The 15,325-nt window shown below is 48.1% G+C and overlaps 1 protein-coding gene across 5 annotated transcripts in view; it reads left to right on the forward strand.

Moving 5' to 3' along the window:
* The window catches only part of Plekha2 (pleckstrin homology domain containing A2), a 56,528-nt gene that overhangs the window by 17,172 nt on the left and 24,031 nt on the right, over positions 1-15,325 (forward strand). For 4 of the 5 annotated variants that reach the window (XM_017800722.2, XM_008843309.3, XM_017800720.2 and 1 more), the window contains exon 3: positions 12,797-12,853. In XM_017800722.2, the coding sequence (XP_017656211.1) occupies positions 12,797-12,853 (57 nt within the window). Of the gene's footprint in view, positions 1-4,157; positions 4,232-12,796; positions 12,854-15,325 lie in introns of all 5 variants that reach the window. The other variant, XM_029568560.1, reaches the window with a different exon arrangement.

The raw sequence follows: 15,325 nt of genomic DNA on the forward strand, positions 1-15,325 counted from the left end.
TTCTTCCTTCCTCCTTTTTTGTGTGCATATGTGTGTGCTGTGCATGTGTGTATGTGATTTAGCTGTGTATGGGCACATGTATGTGGACACATGAGAACAGAGGCCAGAGGTTGATGTCCTGTCTTTTTGATTGCTCTCCACCTTATATACTCAAGCAGGGACTCTCAGTGAAGTCCAGAGCCCACTCAGTGACTAGATTAACCTGCCAGCCTTCTTTGCAGATCCTGTCTCCACCTCCAGAGTGCTGGGATTACAGATGGCCAGGACACTTGCCCAGCATTTGTGTGGGTGCTGGGATCTGGACTTCAGTCCTCAGACTTGCATGGCAAGTGCTTGGACTCACTGAGCTGTGTCCCTAGCTGAGAGTCGGTCCTCGGCTCACACCCAGTGCCACCAAAGCCTTGCTGTCCCCATCTGGGATCTTGACTATTGCCAACTGTTAGGAGTTCCCTCATTGTGACTGCACCTTCTGACTTGATTGTCACTTGGGTCTGGAACTTGGGCTCACCTGCGATGCTGTGCCCGGCTGCCTTCCTGCCTCTGCTGTTTCCGCCCTGCCGGGGAGGCCTCCTCCCCTCCCCTGCCTCAGAATCTCAGGCTGCACTTTTCCCAGTTTGAGTCACCCCAAGGTGAACTTGTGGCCCAAGTCTGGGGAATCTCCATGTTCCCAGGAAGCAGTAGGGTTCAGCCGGTTTGGCATTTGACTAAAAAGGAAGGGTCTGCCGTGACGCTGACTGCTTGGCACGTCTTACCTCATCAGTTGTGTTAGCTCTTGGTTATATTCATGGCCAAGCAACCTCTCCAGATTTGAGAACTGGCATTTTGGTAAAGTGTAAAATGACCTTCATGAGCATTTATTACCATGCCAAGCGCAATTCATTGGACTTTTGTTTCACTCTGGCTGTGACTCCGATGGGTAGATGTTCTTGCCCCCACTCTGAAGGTGAGGGAGGTGATGCCAACCAGAAGTCTGTCCAGCATTAAATAATAAGGTAGTGGCAGAGGTAGGGCTGTACGCCTGACAGGTTGAGTCCTGTGCCCTGCAGTGACAGCCCTCTCAGGTGGCTTGGGTGGAAGGAAAGCCTGTAAACATGGTTTCTGATTAAGAAAGGAAGGAGAGCCCGGACAGTTGAAGAGGGCAGAGCTCATGTACTCGAGCTGATTGGAAGAGTGTGTGCTTCACAAGTGAAGGAATAGAAGACTAAAGAAGGCTTGTGAAGGGTGGTCAGAAGGCAAGGCCTTCATGTTGCTTTCCTGGAACTAGGGACAGGACCACAACTCAGTGGAAACTGCGGGCTGCGCTTCCCTGGGGATGTCAGCCTGTCCTTGTGGAGGACCACTTTGAGGACGGTGCTTTGCCATTGCTGTTGTTGCTAACCGCAGTTTCTGTTTACTGAGTACTGGGATTACAGGTGGCCACGACGCCTGCCCAGTGTTTATGTGGGTACTGGGGATTGGAAGTTCTGAGGGTTCACCATATGCCAGTCATTATGCGAAGTGCTTTGCATATCTCATTAAACCCTCCAACTGGTCCTGAGCCCTTGGGGCTATTGTTCAGTGCTGTGCAGGTGGGACGTGCAGCTCTGGGGAGCTGGATCGTTCCTCTTCTCCACCTCTGTCCACTCCCTTCTTCCTGCTGATATCTGTGCATGGTCCTGTAGACAGCATGGAAGGTAAATTCAGCAAGGTCTCTGCCTCTAGGAGGCTTCAGGTCGGGTTGGAGAAATGAAAAGGACACACAGTGCTGGTAGCTGTGATAGCCTTTGTCACAATGACAAGACAGCCCACCATCCATTGCTGATGCCAGGGTTTTGGTTGGAGGAGAAAGAGCTGTACTTTTCCTTTTCTGCTGCTTGGGGGAAGATGGAGCACTGGGAGGTGGAGTCTCACATGGAAAGTTCTCAGGTTCGGGAGACGCGATCAAGGCTGCAATCTTGGCTCCTCCACTCAGCTGATTGGTGTCTTAGGCAAGTCCTTTCTATTCTGAAATTTTACCTCACCTGACATGTAATTGCTAACTTTGTACAATGTGTCAGACACCTACCTGCCCAGGTGCTGAGGCTCCCACAGTGAGCAAGACAGACAGTGGACAGACAGTGGACTGACTGCAAGTGGAGAGCTGGATAGGGAGGTGGGTGATCTCACAGAATTGGGGTAGGGAGAGTTGTGGGCCATCTCTCATGGAGGAGGTGCCACTAGATTCTCATCTTTTTCTTTTTAATTGCCTTAAGATCTTTTTGAGACAGGGTCTTACTGTGTAGTCCAAGTTGAATTTATACTGACAGTCCCTTGCTTTTATCCCCAGGGTTTGGGGATCATAGGCATGTACTACCACCCCTGACTAGAGCCAGATTTTGAAGGATGCTTGAGATTAGCGTGATCATTACTACGCATTATTCTGATTTGTGGAGCATTGGTGGGGTTTGATGTGTTTCATGTACAAAGTCTCATTTGATCGTTGTACTCCTTTGTCCTAGGCAGAGTTGAAGAGGAAGGAGAGGGGGAACAGCAGTCATGGGGGGGCAACAGAGGGCTAAAAGGTGCTTGAAGCCAGGGTCCCCAGAAGACACCACCATATCACAAATAGGTGACAAGACAGAGAGTTATGAGTTCTTTGTTAAGAAAATGCTCCCAGGACCACAGGACCTCCTAGGGGAGCTGGGAAGTCAGGCAGGGAAGGGAAGAAACCCCACAAGTCGTGCACTCAGGTGGAAGTCAGGAAAGACAGATTAGTTTGGGTATTTGGGGGCTCTAGGGTAAGTTAGCCTTCAGAGGTGTCCTGGGATAGCTGGGCTCACATGTGTAGTGCTCAGGGTCAATGTCTGTGGCTCTGCAGATGTAGCCAAAATGGCCTCCAGAAGCCCATGGCCAGTGCCCTGAAGTGGGTTAGAGGGAACGTGGGAGATCTTCCAGTGGGATATGTGGGGGTGGGGTGGGGTGTGAGGGATCAGAAAACAGCATGAGCTAGGTACAGCTTTGAATGGCAGTGTTTTGAATCAATGTGAAGTAAGGAATTAAGGTTTTCTAGCTCAGGTATTGGTAGCACTAAACTGAGGATGAAACCCATTTGCTGAAATGGACCTCTCTTAGTAGAAAATTTCAGTATTATTGATTAAGCCAGTGATTCGGCTAATGTGTTTAAAAGTCAATATGCTGACATTAAGCAAACAAATAATTCTTTTGTGATTGCAGTGATACTATTTAGCATGAGACCCACACTTTTAGCAAATTTCTAAATGCACAATACCATATTGTTGACTACAGGCACAATGCACTATAGCAAATTTCCCTAAAGCCAGGCTTCTTGCATGTACCTTACAACAGTTCTTTCATTTCTGCAGTGCTGGAGATTGGACGAGGGTCTCATGGCAGCCAAGTGCTCTACCACTGAGCAGTTTTTACTTTATTTTGAGACAAGCCTAGTCTGAATTTGTGAGGGATCCCTGAAATTGTGGTCTGTGTACCTGTGGAAAACCTCAAACTCCTAATTCTCCTGCCTCTACCTCTGAAGTACTAGCAGGTTGTGTGTGTGTGTGTGTGTGTGTGTGTGTGTGTGTGTGTGTGTGTAGGGGGTCAAACCCAAAGCTTTCCATATGTTGGGAAAATACCATACCACTGAGCTACACTCCCAGCCCTTAGCAGTCAAACATTTTTTTGGGGGGGGCGTATTTATGTGTAAGAGTGTTTTGCCTACATGTATGTATATAAGTGCACCCATGTTGTACAGTGCCGGAGGAGGGTAGAAGAGGTGTCAGATCCCCTGGAACTGGAGTTAGGGATGATTGTCAGCCGCCGTGTGGGTGCTGGGAACTGAACCCAGGTCCTCTGCAAGAGCAGCTGATGCTCTTAATCACTGAGCATCTCTCCGGCCCCAGCTGTCATACCTTTAATTGAATGTTGGTCTCTATCATGGTAGAAGAGATGAAACGACTTAATTGGAGCTGCTGTACTATGCGGTGACCCATGAGTGATGACCTAGGTTTCAGCTGATAGCAGCGCTGTGTTCGGCACCTCCAATGCCCATGTGGCTGATTGCAAGGCTAAATCATGTGGCCCTGAGCAGGGGTAAACAGCATAGAACTATGGGACATGTGCTGGTTGCTCTCGTCAGACTTACTCAGTAAAATGTACTTTTTTTGGTCAAAATAATTACTTAGGTACACTTCCTTTCCCCAATCCATGATGTGACTTATGGATCACCATGACATTCCAAAAGATCGACTCTCTCCTGGTGAGTCTGGGACTCTTGTAAAACCACTTAGCTCTCTTAAAAAAAAAAAAGAAAAAAAAAGCTGAACGCAAGTCTTTACTTTCATGGGGCAAAGAGCAATAGCAGTATTTGCATTTGCAGCAAGATGGACATTAGGGTCATTTTAGGGGAAAGAATACACCATGAGGGGAGTTTCTGTGAATGTGTAATTTACAGTGGACAATACTGTTACTTTACAGGCTGCGTGAAAACTATCTTTTAAAAATAATGCCTTTTGTATCAGAAACCTCCCTTAGTAAAGTTTAGTTGGAGTCTATCAGTACTCAAAAGGCTTTTGCATCATTGGCTTCAACTGTGCAAATGCCAAGAACTAGTAAATAACTCTCATTTTAAAATGGGCAGTCCACGCATCTGGCGCAGAGTTTTGTGTAGGAAAGCAGACACGGCAAGTTCCTGTATCCTGACAGCCACAGCCCCTTGGCAGGCAGCAGGTGGGCCTGGCCTCCTCGTGTCTGTCCATAGAGGGCTCCTGAACAGACAAGCATCTCAAAGCTTTCAGAGCTTTAGCAATTGTTTGGGAAAAGTCCTTTCTTTGGTATTTTATCTTCTTAAATTTTGTTTGCGTTATTTAAAAGAAACAATGAGCTTTTCGTAGTTACTATACTGGCTATGTATGTCAACACGTAGTTGCAAGGTCTGAGGTAGAATTGCTGTACTGATTTGTCTGTTAAGATTGCAGAATCATTTGGGAAAAAAATCCCCAGACAACAAATCTGTACTTTGATAAATGTGAATTCTTCTAAAGTTAAGATGATTAAAATAAATTTTTTAGAGTTAAATTATGTGGACTTTAAAAGGTTAATGTAAAATGCTCTAAATGGAATTCCATTTACTCTGTATAGTGTTCCTGTTTTTTAAACAGCTCTCAATTTCATAACAATACATGCCTTATTATAATTTTTAAAGTAAAAGCTGGTAGAGGGTGCACTTAGTGTGCATAAGGCCCTGTGTTCCATCCCAGAACTGATAAATAGATAAAAATATATAAAACAAATTCTTCTAAATTTTAAATGCTTGTAAAAGCCAGGAAAGGCTTTGAAACAATTGTGTAGTACTACTTGGTATTAAACCCCAAGTAATTAGAGAATCTGTGAAACTTAGTAGAGATTTTACTGTTGTAAGGCTGCTAAGGTTGTTCCCAGTTTTCTTAGAACTCTGTAGGGGGTGTGGGGGCAGAGGTCAATGTCCGTGCCTTCCTTTATCACGTTCCACCTTACGTTTTGAGGCAGAGTCTCTTACTGAAGCTGGAGTTCACTGGTTTGCTGGGCTGGCCAGCAGGCCCCTGGCTGCCTCCTGTTTCTGCCTCCCAGTGCTGAGATTATAATAAGTATATACCACCCCCAGTTTTTTATGTGGGTGCTGGGAATCTGAACTCAGGTCCCCAAACTTATGCAACAAGCATTTTACAGGGTCGTCTTCCCAGCCCCTTTTAGAAATTGTATTTGGTTATATTGACTTTATCCTTTAATATTTGTTTGGTATAGCTATAATATACATCTCCATATCTAACTGTACACAAAGGGATACCATTTTCTCCTTATTAAAATGGTGCTGTTAAGGCACAGCCAGGCCTGTGTGTTTGGGAGAGTCCTGCAAGTGTGATTTTGCTTTAGAGCCCATTGTCATTAGCTATACGGGGAGCACAGGGCAGTATACTTAACCTTCTAATGAGGGACACGTCTTCTTTTAAACCTTCTGTCCTCATCTGTAATGTGCAATAATGATATTAACAATCTCTGCACATAATTGCTGTGGAGATTAAAGTGACTTCTGTGTAAGTGCTTTGTGAGCTGTCACTGCTACTGACATGTCATCCAGACATGTCATCCCATATAGCAGGGACACAACTGACAGGGACAGCTGGAGGGGACAGGTGGGATTCTGTCACGGAGTCCTGCTGTGTCTGGGGTGAGTGGCGGGAACTGAGGTGGACAGGCTCACAGGCCAAATGAAGGAAGCGGCTGACAGGCTTAGCGACTGACTGCAGAGCTGAGCTAGAGTTATTCAAAGTTGCAGGTTGGCAAGATGGCTCAACGGGTAACTTGCGATTGAGTCTGACAACTTAAGTTCAACTCCGGGGTCCCACATGGTGGAAGGAGAGAATCAGTTTCTGAAAATTGTTCTGACTTCACGCACGCTGTGCCACGTGCCCCCAATACAGTAAATAAATGTAATACATTTTTCTTTAAATGCCTTATGCATAGCTGACTGTTGTAATACATGCTTGTGAGCTCCTTAATGTCTTGAGTTGATAAAAGCTTATGTTTTTGTGTGGTTCTGGGGGGTTAAATCGAGGCTTTGTGCATGTAAGGCAGGTATTCTGAGTTCCCTTGAGCTTGTTACAAATTTATATTTATAAACCAAAAACTGCAATGAGGTGAATTTTAAATTTGAATACTGTAGAAGTCATAGTTTGTATTGTTTCTTAAGAGGCATGGCTTTTTAAAACGTTTATTTATTGTGTGCATGTAGCTGCACATGTGCACATGCATGTGTGGCAGTCAGAGGACAACCTGTGGGAGTCCATTCTCTTCTTCCACCATGTGGTTCCAGGGATGTAACTCAGGTTGTCAAGTTCAGCAGCAACTGCCTTTACCATCTCACCAGCCCCCGGAGGCATGATTTTTAAAGTATGTGCTTATGCCATGTTTAAATTCTGAACAAACACTCAAGCAGTCCTGTCTTGCGTTTTGCTAATACTTAAATAATACAGATAAAAGTAGCTGTACCTACCAGTAGGCTATGGACATGCTGTTCCAACTCAGTTTTAAACCGTGTGCATCATAGTAATTTTGTTTGTTTAAAAATCACAGATTTCTTTTCAGGGATAATTTGTGCCTAAAATTTGATTATTCACAATAAAAAATGGTTTCATGCCTTGCTAACTGGAGAGAGGATGTGGGCCACTGACAGAGATGGGGAGGTCAGGAGGGATGCTGATAAGAAAAGGAAGAGAAAATGGCACTGAGTTTGAGGCAAATGTGGAGGAGGCTGGCTTGGAGAAAGGGATGACAGACCTTTAGAACCTTTCAGGTGACTGAACCTCAGGACCTGCATGTATCCAGGCACCTGTGGATTCCAGGCCCATGATCAAGTTAGAGGAGGAATGTAAGGCATGTGGAGGTCAGTCACACACAAGAGCCTCATCTTTTCTAAGCAGGCGCTAGCATGTGTCTGCCAAGACTAGAGACCATAGAACCAGCACAGCAACTTATAACCTGCACGAAGAACAAGGTTAAAATGCATATTTGGAGCCAGAGGTGGGGAAAACAGCCATGGGCATCTCGTGTGCCCACGTTTGTTAACGGAAGTGGATCTACGGGGTGGAGGTGTGCTGGTCACCACAGCAGCAGGTCAAGCTGGGCAGGGTTGCTGATGTCTGGGATTAGCTCCCATTCCTTGGCTGCTCTCTCACATCAGGGAGGGCTGTGCAGTGTGAATCCAGGCAGCCTGCTCTCTGGCCTCCTGGCACGGGTGCCTGTCTGCAAGCCTGAATGGTCTTGGCTTCGGTTTGGAAGCTGCAGTTGTAGCTCACGAGCAGTCGTGTGGGCTCATGCACTGGCAGTGAGAATGTCGCTTGGTGTCCTCCTTTCTCCTCCCCGTCTCTGCAGCTCTGCTGACGCTCACTGGGCTCCCTGCTGTCAGCTGCCCACCCCAGGAGATGTAAGAGCAGGTAAGGAGGTACCAGTGTCTTCCCTGCCTTCTCCCTCCCACCCTCTCAACCCCTGGTCTTTTGGAGCTTGGCACCCCAGAGCCAGTTGGACTAGTTCCTGCCATGCCCAGCCCAGCTTGGGTAACTATATAGGACTGCTCAGTGCGGCCCTGTCAGTCCTGCTCTTGTATTTGCCTCTCATTGATAACCAACTCTTAGACGATGTCTCAGAGGAGGTGGCCTAGCACGAAGGAGCGTCCCACGAGGGATCTGGGCCTCCGGAAAAGCTGGGCTTGAACACTGGCCTCACTCTTTCCACTTGCCTGATCTTGGGCCAGCTGCCTCACCTGCTAGATCGCCAGCTTCTTTATCTGTGAGATGAGATCGTGGGGGTTAAGTGACAGCTGGTGAAACTGCCTAGCAGCATGTGGCACAGCAGTCTCTTACTGTGTGTCTGCTTTCCTTATTTCCCATGCTGCTCTGGGCCAGACTGTAGTTGAGGTGACCAGCTTGGTCTTCCCTGGGCTGCCACTTCCTGAGTTGAATCCTGGAGAGTCATGGGAGATGAAGGGCTATCATGCAGGGCAAACAGCCTATTCGTTTATGAATGTGTGACTGGGTCTTCTGGTCACCTCTCTGCTCTTTGTTACTGTTGTCAGAAATGGGAGAAGTACAGGTCACATGGGTAAAATTTTCTACTTCAACAAGAAGTGCTGCTGTTTCTACAAAATGCTTATTGTAGAAACACCAGTCTCTGTGGACAGCTCAGCTCCTTCCTTGGTGATGAAAGAGAATAAACCACATACTTCCCAATCTTTTGAGGTTCTTGCTAGCAGAAGAGCTCTTGAGCAATGTGCAAGGTATTGGCAATGTCTTCTTAAAGTCCTTGGTCAGTTCACAGAAGCCTGCCCTGTGTCCTGTATTGTTCCAGAAAATTCAGAAGTCCAAGAAATGTATAGGCCACTATTGACTGATGAACCTCATGCAGGGTGGCTGCCAGCCATGCTGGGCAGTGCTGGGGGTCCCTGTCCCTGCCTCCCCTTCCCATCTTCCTCCCTGAAGACTACAGCCCTGCCGTTCTGCTGTGAGGGCTGCTAGCCAGATGTGGCCTTTCCTTTCCCCAGCTCCCATGACTCCTAGTCAGCACTGGTAGCCAGTTTCCCCAGCATGGTGCCTCCAGCCCAGCAGCTCAGTGGATGCTTGAGGAACCCCGAGAACACAGAGCTGCTTGGGCTCTATCTCGGATCACTTAAAGCTGCAGGAAGGAACCATGGTAATTGTTGGTTTCAAATCACCCCATAAGAGCTGGCAAGATGGCACAATGGGTAAAAGCATGTGCCACCGAGCCTGAAAACCTAAGTTCCATCCCTGGCACCTGTGTGGTGAAAGGAGAGAACCAAATCTGACAAACTGTCCTCTGACCTCCACACATGCACCATGACACACACGTACACACACAACAGATAAATAAGAGTAATAAAATTAATCACCGCACAACAAGCCTGAGCAACACAGTGAGACCTCATTTCAAAAAAAGAAAAGCCCTGAGGTTCTGCAGCATACCAGGTGACCGTGGGAGCTAGCTGTGTGTTCAGAATAGCCCATAGAGAGATCTGGAATGCTTCTTTCACCGAGAACTGGGGACTGGCTTTGAAGATGCGCAGACCAGTCACCTGGTCTGACCGTCAGGCATCGTCCGCCTGTGTTGAATAGCCATGCTGCACTCTACACTTCTGTACATGTGCCATAGCCCCAGCTGGCCTGGAACTCATTATGGAGACCAGGCTAGCTCAATCTCACAGAGACCTGCCTGCCTTTGCCTCCCCAGTGCTGGGATTAAAGGTGTGCACCACCATGCCTGACTATAAAGCACCTTTTAGAAGTATCTTCCTCATTTAAAAGGGGGGAAGGCTTTTCTGCTTCTAGTTCACTGTTAGATTATGTCCTGGGCATGCATGAAGGAGCTGGGTTCAAGCTCCAGGAGCCAAACAATAGGAAAGACAAAGAGAGTACTTTTTTATTAACCTCCCCTGCCGGCAGGCCACCTCTCAGATGCTCAAGTGTCGGACTGCTCTTTTGGGGGACCGTCTTGCTATGCAGTGTTCAGCCTGGCTTGGAGCTCTTTGTCCTCCTGCCTCTGCCTCTGCCTCTCAAGCTCTGGGCTACAGACATCAGCACCTTGAGATGCTTTGATCTTGCTATCATGTCCTCAATACGCTTGTCCTGTTGACCAGCTGTTCTTAAACTTGGGTCCATTTAGGGATCACTGGGAGTGCTTATCGTGGTCGCTTGATTTAGAGGGTGGAGCTTTTGCAGTTGAGTTCCCCAGGGGTTCTGGTGTCCAGGATCTGTCTGAGAACCACCTCTACAGACAGAGAGTCTTCCTGCAGCTCTAAAACTGTTATCCTCAAGGAAAGAGGCAACCCCACTACCTCGGCTTACATCAGAGCAGCAAAAGGAGAATCATTGACAGGGACGTTTAGTGAATTTACCTGGAAAGGTTTGAGGCTTGAGTAGAGCCTTCTAGCCCGTTACCTAAATTGACATTGTTGAAGTAAATTCAACATGTGAAATTTCCATTTACAAGAAAATGCATAAGGATACCACAATGATTTAAGGATTTTCAGAACCCTTGAGTCTCACCCAGTGAAGGACGTGGACAAGACTCTGTCCGCCGTTCCTCCCTTCGGCAAATGAAGCACTGAGTCCAAAAAATGCCTTCAAGGGGCTAGGGTAGAGGTCAGTGGTGGGGCACTGTTCCAACAGGTGAGGCCCCATTCTGTATCCCCCAGCTCCGCAAGAGTACATGCATACTACTCTTAAATACCCAAATTAGTGTTTATTTTATTTATGCATTTTTAACTTTAAAATGACTTTAATTTTAACAAAACCTCAATTGTGTTAAAGACAGGCCTTGTTATTACCAAGTCAAAGTCCAGAAAGGAGCCATAGTTCTCCCCAGATTAGGAGTGACAGATGTAGCCCCAAAGGACATGAACCGCTCTGGGCAAAGTCAAGCTCTGCTGGATGCCAGAAGCCTGTGTCTGCATGGCCTTATTGTGGACAAGGCTCCAGGAACACACAGAGCCAAAGGCTTTTGGGTCCCTTGGCTTGGGAGCAACACAGGGTGATTTCAAAAGCTTGAGCTACTGCATCTAACTCCAATATCAGCACTATGACTGGAGACAAGTTTCTTCTTATAAAATGGAAGTAATAAGCTATGTCAGAGGGTGGCTGAGACACATGAGACATGTTTACATGAAAACTCATAGGGAGAGCACATCATAGGGCTAATTACATGATGCAGATGCCAGGACCCAGGGCTACTCTTGTGTAGTTACTCTCCTCACCCCAAACCACAGCTCAGAAACCTCTGGAGCCCCATCTTGAATTATGAGTGAAGTGGATGGGGTGACTAAGCCACACGCAATGCCAGGGGCAGATCAGATTTCAAGGACCTCATTCCTCAGACTGTGGCCTCTGCTCTCCCACCTCCTCAGTCTCCTCCCACTCAGAAGGATGTGCAGTGAGGGGAGGGGGCTGACCTCAGAGAGGAGGAGGGGATCTTGTGCATACTCCATCTACATTCTGCTTCTGGGAGGGATACATACCCTCCTCTCCATCCCAAGAAGCAAGGGCAATATGACAAATGTCTGAAAAGTTGTTTGCCTCCCCTTCCTGCCCCCCCCCCCCCCGGGGAAGTGGAGAACACTGAGGCAAACAGCCCTGGCAGTCCTGAGGTCTCACCCAAAGTGACTCAGTGTCCACTGCAATTAATGGACCTAAAAGTCTAATGGTGACAGCTTGCTGCCACAGTGGTGCACAGGCAGACATGTCCCAACCCAGAGAGGGCATGCCGAAAGGCCTGAGCAGCCAGGGAACAAGGCCAGAGACTCGGGGATCAACACCGGGGTGTGAAAGTGTGCCTCCCGTGTGCCAGGGATGCTCCCTGTGCTTTTCCCTGAGCTGGCTCAACCTCACTGCTGTCTGAAGTGGGGAGTACTGCAAGTGGGGCCCTGATCTGAAAATTGAAAATCTGAAACTTACTGAATGACATGATAGCAACAATGGCAAATTCTACTCCTATTTTCATCTGGTGGGTTGCAGTCAGAACATAAGGGACCTTAAATCATTATACAAAATTACCCTTAAGAAATCTGTATACTGTGTGTATGAAGCAGAAAGGAAAATCCCTGTTTAGACTTTGGTTCCAGTCCTCAGACTTCTCATTTTATACGTAAAGTAGGCGGAGCGCTGTGAGTTCAAGGCCAGCCTGGTCTACATAGTGACTTCCAGGCCAGCTGGGGCTACAGGGAGACCCTGTCTCAAAACGAAAAAAAAAAAAAAAAAATCTGCCCAGCTCTGGTGACACATACCTGTAATCCCAGCACGCAGGTAGAAGCAGGAGGGTCTAGGCACTCCTCTATACATGCGGAGTTGGAGGCTAGCCTGGGCTAGGTGCCCTGTGTCAAAAACAACACCCTCCCTTCAAAATAAAAGGAAAAAGAAATTGAAATCTCAAGCATTTTGGTTTGGATAAGGGAAGTTCGAACTGTCCTGTTTTACAGAGGTGGAAACAGAGATTTAGTGGTTAAGAGACTTCACCGTCAAATGGTGGCATACACTTCTAACCAACTGTTCTAGAATAACTCACCCTAAGAAGGTGATGGATATTATTAATGTTACTGTTTTCTGCCAGAAAAATCTGAATTATTGCCACCTGGGATTATTATCCAGAAATTGTCACCAGGTAAGGAGGTGAATTAAGACTCGTTCAGTGACAGACTGAACTAGAATATGGGTCTTCTGTCTCTCACTGCTGTTTTCATGGCCTCACATAGCATCCTCTTAAAGTAAACAATTCTGTCTTTCAGAACCTGGCGGTTGGGGCAGGAGCTGTTGGATCTTTGCAGCTGACTTACATCTCGAAGGTACTGTTAGCCTGGTGCTCTGGGAAACCATATTCTCAAAATAGGTTTAATATCTAAAGGTGAAGGGAGTCTGTGAGCCTGTGGGAGCTTCAAGGTAATTATGATGTTCCCGTTTCCCAGGCATTGCCCGTGGAAGATTTGCCACTGTCTAGTAGGAGTGGTGGTGGGTGACAGGTTCCTGGAGGGTGGCCCTCTTTGGCTACTTCAGCTACTCATATTTCCGGACCTATAATGAATATTTGAGATGAGATGTAAAGAGACCTCCCAGTTTTCGAGGTCTACTCATTGCTGGGCCCATGTGAGGAACATATCATGGCAAGAGCAGTGTACAACTTCTTAACTCGGGGCTCAGGAGGCAAGTTACAGGGAGAGTGGGGACCCATGATCTCTTCTGAGGGTACCCCCTAATCACTCTCACTGGGTCCCACTTCTTAAAAGTTCTAGCTTTTGCATGGCCTTTTGAATATGTTTCAGATCCAAAATATATTCCTGACTGAGTCAGAGGTTGGAGAATGTAACCTTTTTTTTTGTAACTGAACAAAGAGAACACAAAGAAATGAGCCCCTCAAAGTGTGTGGTTAGCCTGCAGCAGTTCTGAAAGGACTAGGACCCCCACTGGGATTTTGCCAGTTTTCCTGACCGGATGCTCGTCGAGGGAGGGCTGAGAGCATCCCAGCGGGCCCTGAGATATTTCAGGACCACATTTAGTGGTTGGGTATCTGCTAGGGAGCATTGCAGTCAACTGACAGGCCATGCCCCCGTCCAGCTTGTACAGAGGGGCATGAGCACCCCCTGTTCTCCTCCTGAGTCCTGGGGAGGGGCTGGCCAATGATGCCCACATGTAACTGCTGAATTCAGCTGCTTTTGGCAGCTCCTCTGGGGCAGGCACAGTCGGTGACCCTTGATGTTGCTGACCTTTGATGTAGTCGTGATAAAAAGGCCCAGGGATTTAGAGCCTCTTTGCAGAAAGAAACTCTTTTGCAAAGGAGAGCCAGGTGGCCCCCAGCCAGCTCCAGGCTGCAGAAGCCCCTCCCCTCAGGCCTTCCGAGGGGCTGGGGTGGGGGCTGCTGCTGCTTGGCCTCTCTACCCTCAGGGCCTTGAGGACCCAGGGGCAGGGGCCTGAGCGGAGTAGCCACTGACCAGCTGCATCTAGTAACAGATGTAGTGAGACGTGTGAAAATCCCCATCAAAGCTGCTTGAGAAGAGGGGTCCAGAGAGGGGGCCGTGGAGGAGTGAGGGGGCAGGGCTGCCAGCCGGCAGAGCCAGGCAGATGCATGTGCAGAGGCGGTAGGTGCTGGGCAGTGGCTGAGTGTTCAGAGAGGAGATAATGGCTCAGGGGAGGAGTGGTTAACGCCCAGCTTCCTAGCACAGCTGCACACTTGGTGCGTGCCTGGTGGTAAGAGCTGTGGCTGCCTCCTTAGCGCAGTCTGGCCCAGCCCAGAGGGGCCTACTTCCCTCTCTGGTCCTCTGCTGCCGTGGACTCATTAGTTCATTTCTCCAGAAAGAGAATCAAGAGAGGTGGGCAGAGAACCCTGTAAAAGTGAAAATTGAAACGCTCTCCCATGTGAGGCTTTGGAGACTTTTTGGTGAGGGAGGAGTGAATAAAATGGGCTGAATCATGATTTAGAAATGCAGCCAGATGAGGCTTCTAGTGTCCTGCCTCGTTGGCTGCCTCACTTAGAAAGGATGACCTGACATTTTGCCCTACCAGACAGGCACCCCATGCTGGCATTTTGCAAACCCATTAACTGTCAGTGGGTCAGGTTATGTATTGCTGAGAGATCAGCTCCTGTTGACCCAGTGCCAGGACACAGGCTTTTCCCAGAACACAGAGGCAGGTACTAGCGCTGGGTCCCAGGTTTCCTCCTTGGTTTTTGTTCCGTGTCAGATGGCATGGCTTGCTTTGCCTCTAGGTTTAAGGGTGCTTTTCATAGGAATCTCTGGGAGGCAGATGGGGAAGATGGGACTGGCACAGGGTCCCTCAGAGAGGCAAACCCGAGGTGAAAAGGCCTGCTCTGTCCCCAGGCCATTGTGACAGCAGAACCAATGGTCAAACTGGAAACTGAAGCTGGCCTTCGGTACCCTTTGCCTGATGGCCCTTCTTCCATTCCAGCCATGACCCATTTCATGAGGGTTTGGTCTCTGTTACCTGTCAGGAAGACCTTACTAAAACATCTGTTATGAACTGTTTCTTCGGGGGTGGGGGCATGGATCCTTTTGAGAGTTCAGTGCTTACTTATGTACCTACTTGAAAGCCTTTGATCAGATCACTCTGTCAGTTACTGATTACTCAAGGGCTGGGTGCCTCTTGAGTGGCAAGTTCCCCTAGGATGGGGCCTAGGATGGAGCACTCTCAGGGTTTGTTGGTCTCCTGCTCCTTCTGCCAGAGAGGCCTCAGCTCCACTTCCCGCCAAGGCAGACAGGGGTGGGGTGGGGGGGGGGGGTTGGTCTTCACAGTGTCCTGCTGCTGAT

The sequence above is a fragment of the Nannospalax galili genome, unplaced genomic scaffold (assembly GCF_000622305.1).
Source record: "Nannospalax galili isolate Female #2095 unplaced genomic scaffold, S.galili_v1.0 scaffold1871, whole genome shotgun sequence".
In the NCBI taxonomy this organism is placed as follows: Eukaryota; Metazoa; Chordata; class Mammalia; order Rodentia; family Spalacidae; genus Nannospalax; species Nannospalax galili.